This window comes from Podarcis vaucheri, assembly GCF_965113315.1.
Source record: "Podarcis vaucheri genome assembly, chromosome: 16".
In the NCBI taxonomy this organism is placed as follows: domain Eukaryota; kingdom Metazoa; phylum Chordata; class Lepidosauria; order Squamata; family Lacertidae; genus Podarcis; species Podarcis vaucheri.
Genome location: NC_138754.1, coordinates 23383088 through 23390417, shown reverse-complemented (window position 1 = coordinate 23390417; position 7330 = coordinate 23383088). Strand labels below are relative to the sequence as shown.

Sequence of the window (7330 nt, the reverse complement as noted above, 5' to 3'; positions counted from 1 at the left end):
AAGAACTTTGCTTCAGGATGAGAACAGAAATAGTGCTCTGGCGGTGCGGCGGCAGCAGGAGGCTCCATTAGCTAAAGTGGTGCATCAGGTTAAGAACAGTTTCAGGTTAAGAACAGACCTCCGGAACGAATTAAGTACTTAACCCAAGGTACCACTGTAATGACAACAGAACCAGGAGGGAGGGGGCAGAAAAAAAGCACTGATAAATTCAAAGTTTTGATGGTTGTTATCTAAATGCTGCCAATGTTTTCAAGTGTACACAATTTCCCCCATATATTCAATAAACGTTTTCCAATCTTCTCTAAACGTATGTTCTTCTTGTTCTCTTATTCAGTATGTTAAGTCTGCAAGCTGCTTGCAATTTCTTCATCTCAAGACTCAACAGACGATATCCTCCAAACGCCATTTTTGGATGTCTATGTAGCATACAGCCCTTAAATAGTTTAGTCTTTGGAAGAAGATAATAATTGTAATGTCTTTCAGCCTTTTTTGTACCACTGTATTGACGCAAATCTAGCTGGACCACAATGCTAAACTGCTAGTAGGGAGCAGGTTTTGGCTCTGCAGTGCATCACCAAAGCTGCAGTCAGTATTGCTGGTGTGATAGATTTGCTTCATGCTTTCACCCTTGGGGGGAGTTTTGGAGGAACTGGGTTGCCGATTACCACCAGGAATTTCTTCTCATTAGATCACAGTTAAGAAGAAGAAGAGTTTGGATTTGATATCCCCCTTTATCACTACCCAAAGGAGTCTCAAAGCGGCTAACAATCTCCTTTCCTTTCCTTCCCCACAACAAACACTCTGTGAGCTGAGTGGGGCTGAGAGACTTCAGAGAAGTGTGACTGGCCCAAGGTCACCCAGCAGCTGCATGTGGAGGAGCGGAGATGCGAACCCGGTTCCCCAGACTGTGAGTCTATCGCTCTTAACCACTACACCATACTGGCTCTCAGGTTAAGTCCTGAAGTGATGGCTTCTTCAAGGTTTTGAACCCAATGACCCTGGCTTCCTGCCTAAGGCTTGTCCTTGAACAGCAGACGAGTTGCATTCATCTCCCAAGTAACCTTCCAAACAACCGTGGACTGATAACTGACCTCCCAAATGTTATGTACTAACATATGTAGTGAGTTACTTACTTCAAGCTTACATACCAGGCTAAATTCAAGGTCCTGGTTTTTGTGTATAAAAGCCCAATACAACTTGGAACCAGGAGACCTGAAAGATCCTCTCACCCCGTATATACCCAATGCATAATTTTATAAACTTGTCATGTCGCCTCTCGCTTGCCTTTTCTCCAAATTATAAAGCTAGTAATGCATGAGACCATTGAGGGGCTTCAGAATGCAGGTCCAAATCACTTCATCCAAAACCCATGCCCCTTAACTTTGAAAGCTAGCATCACACAAGGCATCTGGGTCAAGCAGAAAAAAATGGATGGGCAAATCCCTTCAATGATTTACCCATTTGCCACATTACATCTTGATCTCCAGCTTCACATTAACCAGCCATCCGCACGTCGAGTTTTGTTGACCAGAGAACCGTCTTTTTGAAGGAGGAACCAACGCAGTAGTTCTTACTGCTGGGATTTCCCACCACGGATTTTGCTCTTAACACAAGACGTCGGGGACCTCCAAATGTTGTTGGACTACAACTCCCATCATCCCTGACCGTCAGGCCATGCAAGCTGCAGCTGATGGGAATTGGAGTCCAACATCTAGAGCAGGGGTGGCAAACCTCAGGCCTAATTAGCATTGCCAGACTCACAAGGTCATGGTCACCTATTCTACACCACCTGGTGTCATACGTCAGGTATGGAGCAGGTAAAAACTTGGCACAGCTGACAGGCTTGTTTGTAGGCATTGCTGTTCATCTGATGGGCAGTGCTTTCACAGTGCAGCATGAGGTAGTGCTATGAGAGGGGCTTCTGAAAACACCTCGCCCAGCATTTTGAAAGAGGACATCAGAAGAGCTTGCTGGGTCAGGTCAATGGCCCATCTAGTCCAGCAATCCTCTTCTCCCAATGGCCAACTAGATGCCCCAGTGGGAAACCAGAAAGCAGGACCTGAGCACAAGAGCACTTGCCCCTCCTGTGGCTGCCAGCAGCTGGTATTCAGAAGCACTATTGCCTTTCACCATGGATACAGAGCACAGCCATCAGGAGTAATAGCCATCACTATCCCTCTCTTGCATGGATTTGTCCAATCCTCTTTGAAAGCCCTCCAAGTTGGTAGTCATCCCTATCAGGAGCTCGTCCTACACTTGAGTAGGACCCTGGCAGAGACATTTGTCCCACTTCATGGAACACAGTAACACAAACATCCTGTCTCCGTCTTTGTGGAGTCAAAATATACACCGTCATGTGAAAGACAACAATCCCATGACTGCAATCATGGAGCAGGAATTCTAACAATCCCTGCCTCCTGGGGAAGTGAGTTCCACAGTATATATATGTGCTGTGTGAAGAAGTCCTTTATTTCGCCTGTCCTGAATCTTGCAACATTCATCTTCACTGGATGGCCACAAGTTTTAGTGTTATGAGAGAGAGAAACATTTTTCACTATCAACCCCACCCAGGGTGTGTGGAGGTAGAAAAGAAGTTTCCCTATCCAGATTCTACAGGGGCACAGGTTTTCCCTCCAAACCCTAACTAAAGAGTTTACTGAGAATACAAGGCAGGGGAAACCAAGGAAGGGTTTGTGCAAAACCCTTTGCTTTTTTTCTTTAACTGTCGAGGCTCTGCAAAAACACTCAAGATTTTGCTTGCTGCCTTGCAAAGGGCTTTCAACCAATCTAGCAAGAGGAGATGTTGCAGCGTGAAGAACTGCGTGGGGAACACACCCAGTCTCAAGAGTCTGTTAGCTCTACAAATGATTCCTGGTGCAGGAGTCAGAAAACATTAAAAAAACACAGACACACACAAACCAACAGAAAGCTGGTTGAGGGTGGGAAAATGATCTACTAGCATGAAATACATGTGAGTTACAGAATAGCCTATACATGTATTTAGCCAGATTCCAGGGAAAGCAGACTAAGAACTCCACCGCCATCCTTTCACTCACTTCCTTAGCAGAATGTCACTTTTGACGCCCCACTGCTCTGGATTAAGGATTAAAATGTGAGTGGAATTTGGCAGACAAGGAGAAAGCAGCTCCTTTCTACCTAAACACATCACTGGAGCGTCAAAACAGATCAAAGGTGATGGGACAGAGCTTAATTTTTCCCCAAAAGTCCCATGCTCGGTCTAGACTCCGACCCAAGGTCACGTTAACATGGATGCCATAAAACGAGTAACCTGCTTTCCAATGATGACCGCTAAGTCGACAAGAAGTATACATAGATCAGGGGTCAGCAAACTTTTTCAGCAGGGGGCCGGTCCACTGTCCCTCAGACTTTGTGAGGGGCCGGACTATATTCCTATGCCCCACAAATAAGCCAGAGATGCACTTTAAATAAATGCACTCATTCTACTCATGTAAAAACACACTGATTCCCGGACTGTCAGCAGGCCGGATTTAGAAGTCGATTGGGCCAGATCCGGCCCCCAGGCCTTAGTTTGCCTACCATGACATAGATGCGTAGGAAAGCAACACACAGGGTGGGCTTTTCTGCAGCAAAGGCCATTGAGGAGAAAATCAGAATGGAATTTATAGAAGTGGCTGCAGGCTCAGCTGCCAAAGACACTCACAAAGGCTACTTGCCAGGCTACCAAACACTCACTTCTTTAACCACCCCGCCCCCCCCAATACCCAACAGAAAGCCACTCAGACAATGCAGACCATTTACATAATTATGGTTTTATTTTGCCTTTTGTACAAAACACTTTCAGCTAATGATTTCCCGTTTTTTTAAAAAAATGCACAAAAATAACTCCAGACCCATCAGTAATAACCGAACATTGGGGGAGAAGGAAGACAAGCCTCCACCTCCCCACCCAACCTGGACATACAACCCCCTGGGATGGGACGGTGCAGGCGAGGTCGGCTATCAGAAAAGATGGCCTCAAGTGCCACTGCGTCACCCCATCCTGACGGATCTGTGTTGAAGGAATGAAAGGGGGCCTGTGGAGAGGAGGGAGGGGCCTCTCCTTGAGCCTTCTTAATAAACTGCAGTCTCCCACTTTTTTGCTTTGGCCAGGAATTAAATTGTTGCCCACGGGAGCCTTCAAGAACAGGGAAGGTTCAACCTCAGCCTGCAAAGGGGCTAGAGAGAAAATGAACAGTGGCAGGGGTTTTGCATTTCGGAACCAACCATTCTATGAACAGCACCATATTAGTTGGGAGGCAGGGCCACAGGCAGCAACCAATGGTCAGTCCCTTCTCTCTGGCCATTCAGGGTTCCAGCTTTAATTCCATCAACTGGGGGAGGTTGTAGGTGAAGGACCAGGACAGCCTTCTGAAGAACGAGAGGATGGGCAATGGAAGGGATTAATGCCTTGGAAACAAGCTGTCTCATTTTCCAGGGTGTCACTGGCAGAGCTGGACTATATGTCAGCTCAAGCCAATGCTCAAAGACCCAAATCGCACACACGAAGCAGCAAAAGCTAACAGATTTCTGCAGCAGTTCCTTCTATAAAGAAAATTGGTCCAGAAGTGAATAGTGATTTCAGTACTCCCGATTCCAGCATGGAAAACCCTTTTGAGAATTTTGGTCAAGACAGCAAGGGAAGGTGAACGTGTTAGTTCTCTGACCTTCACAAAACTCTGAACCATGTATGCACAGAACAGGTCACCCGACTGTTCTGGCGTACAGGGCAGAAGACACTGGGGTAGGAGGGGAAGAGGTCGGGCCCTCCAGGAGCAGAAGGATTTTCAGATCCAGGTCAGGGCCACCAGAGTACTGGCAGGCCCCTGCAATGCTTGGGCAGTAAAAGGAATAGTTTCATCAGCTGATGTGAGGAACCCAAAGGGAAGGGAAGAAGGCCCAGAGGGGAATGTTGGGAAGGGAATGTCAAAACGATACAAGAACACATAGCTGCTCCCATGATTGAGGTTGGAATGCAAGTCCTGCAAGAGGCAAAGTCTCGACCACAACCCTGATTGAGCGAGGAAAGAGTGACAGATGGCTAATAGGAATGGATGCAAGTCCCATCCGCCAGAACAGCGAGGGCCACCATCAGCCAGCCAACCTGGCTCCTGCCAATTCCCCACAGAACAGATACTCGCTGGGCTGTCCCCAGCACTGCCAAAGCAATGGTGGTGGGTGCATAGCAGGAATTAAACCTGTATCTATACCTGCGTGATCCTCAGAGACCAAACCCTGCAGGTGCACAGCAAGGGCAGCACCCCGCCCCATCCTGTGAAGACTTCGCAACAGAAGGCAGAACAGCAGCTACTTGCTTTAGCCTTTCCCACGGAGACACAGAGGTGCACTTGTTGTGCCTCACCTCCGGGCCACTGGGGGGCACTGCTGCATACAGTTAAGATCAAGCTAGAGAGCCCCTGCAGTCCTAGCTCACCTTGAGTGCAACAACAGAAATTCTCAGACTCCCAGCTACCCACTCACCCCCACCTATGGGTCGCTGGCTCCCTCTGGCTGCAGAGGCTACTAAGACAGACGGCAGAGCAGGCCGGGGGGTGGGGGTGGTCTGGAGTGTTCAGCCACCCAGTTTACAGGTAAGTGTCCTCGCTCTCCTGAGAGCTGAGGCTCTCCTTGGACTGGTGGAGGAGAGAGGACTCTGGCTCCAGCAATGTCCGAGTCCCGTTTTCTTCGGGGATGGGGCCGTTGACCGGGGTGCTCTTCCCTTGGCCCCCTCTCTTGTTCCCCTTCAGCGGTTTGGTCTTGCGGCCCTTGGGCGAAAGTGTGGTGCCGGGGGGCAGGATGATGGAGGGCGAGGGCTCCAGGGCTTTGCGGGAGTAGGGCTCGGCGTCGCTGATGGCCTTGGCACCGTGGAAGCGGGGAGGGGATTTGCATTGCAGCTCCCCGCGGGTCTCTTTCCACTTCTTCAGCTGGATCAGGTGCTCTCGCTCTATCTGACGCTCCGTCACTGGCAACTCTATGATCTAAAGGAGGACCAAACAAATACATCAATAGCCAGTTCCTCCTTGGGCATCATGCCAGAACATGGTACGGAACAGAGGAATGCCAGCACCCAAAGTTTAAGGGTATTCTGTCCCCCTCCCCAAATATCCACCAGGTTCAGCTTCTTAAACATGGAAACACATCAATATCCACATCTTAACTTCCATTCAATAAAAAACGAAAGAATGTTGACTTCTGCTCTTAAGACGCAAGCTGAATTTTGAAGGGGACCAGGCTTACTCAAAAGATGAAAGAGTGCCTCTCTTCTTGAACTGGGGGCATATTTGTCCCATGGTTACAAGGTTAGCCGCCCCTTGCCTAGGAGAGTCACTAATATACAAGTGACTAATCTTCGGGACAGATCGTGAAGCTGAGGCTCCAATACTTTGGCCACCTCATGAGAAGAGAGGACTCCCTGGAAAAGACCCTGATGTTGGGAAAGATGGAGGGCACAAGGAGAAGGGGACGACAGAGAATGAGATGGTTGGATGGTGTTCTTGAAGCTACTAGCATGAGTTTGATCAAACTGCGGGAGGCAGTGGAGGACAGAAGTGCCTGGCGTGCTCTGGTCCATGGGGTCACGAAGAGTCGGACACGACTAAACGACTAAACAACAACAAATCTTCGGGATACAACCCCCTGCAGAATATTGATTACACTTTGTGCTTCTTGAACAGTTAAGGCAAAAAGCAAGGCCTGCCTGTATAACACAGCACAGCGGCAACCAGGAAAGACTCTACTTTGCCCTTTTGTAAGCCAGTTATAAAAGGGCTATTCCAGCAGAGGGCAGTGTTGCCTTGAACACATCAACATCCCAACAGGAATGAAGTTTCTGCAGAGTACCCCACTGGTCTGCCTAGCCCATTACTGTCAGTTCTGGCTGGCAGCTTCTCCAAGGCATCAGGCAAGACTCTAGAAGCAGGTGTGCACAGTGAGATTGAACCTTCAGGCAGGCATGGGCTGTGTTTTATATTACTTTTACACACTCTGGGACCTTCTGCTGAAGGAATCATAGAATCGGCAGAGTTGGGAGGAACCACAAGGGTCATCTAGTCCAACCCCCCACAAGGCAGGAATCTTTCACCCAACTTGGGACCCGAACCCAAGACCCTGAGATTAAGGGGTCTCATGCTCTATCAGTTGATATAAACAAACAAACAAACAACAGGTGAGGGGTGGGTAGAAGGTAGACTTGGATCTACCTGAACATCTTGGGGTGATCTGCAGTAGATCCATAAGGATTTCCAACTCTCAACTGTTTCAGCAGGAGCAAAACAAAAAACTAAACAACATGCCCATGTGACACAGAATTCTA

General features: G+C 48.4%; 1 protein-coding gene across 1 annotated transcript in view; it reads right to left on the bottom strand.

Annotated features, from left to right (window-relative positions):
- Nucleotides 1-3775: 3775 nt before the first annotated feature.
- TBC1D10A (TBC1 domain family member 10A) overlaps nucleotides 3776-7330 on the bottom strand; it is a 40918-nt gene continuing 37363 nt past the window's right edge. Inside the window, exon 9 of the mRNA XM_082203279.1 lies at nucleotides 3776-5996. Within this exon, the coding sequence (XP_082059405.1) occupies nucleotides 5604-5996 (393 nt within the window). The 3' untranslated portion in view covers nucleotides 3776-5603. The remainder of the gene's footprint in view (nucleotides 5997-7330) is intronic.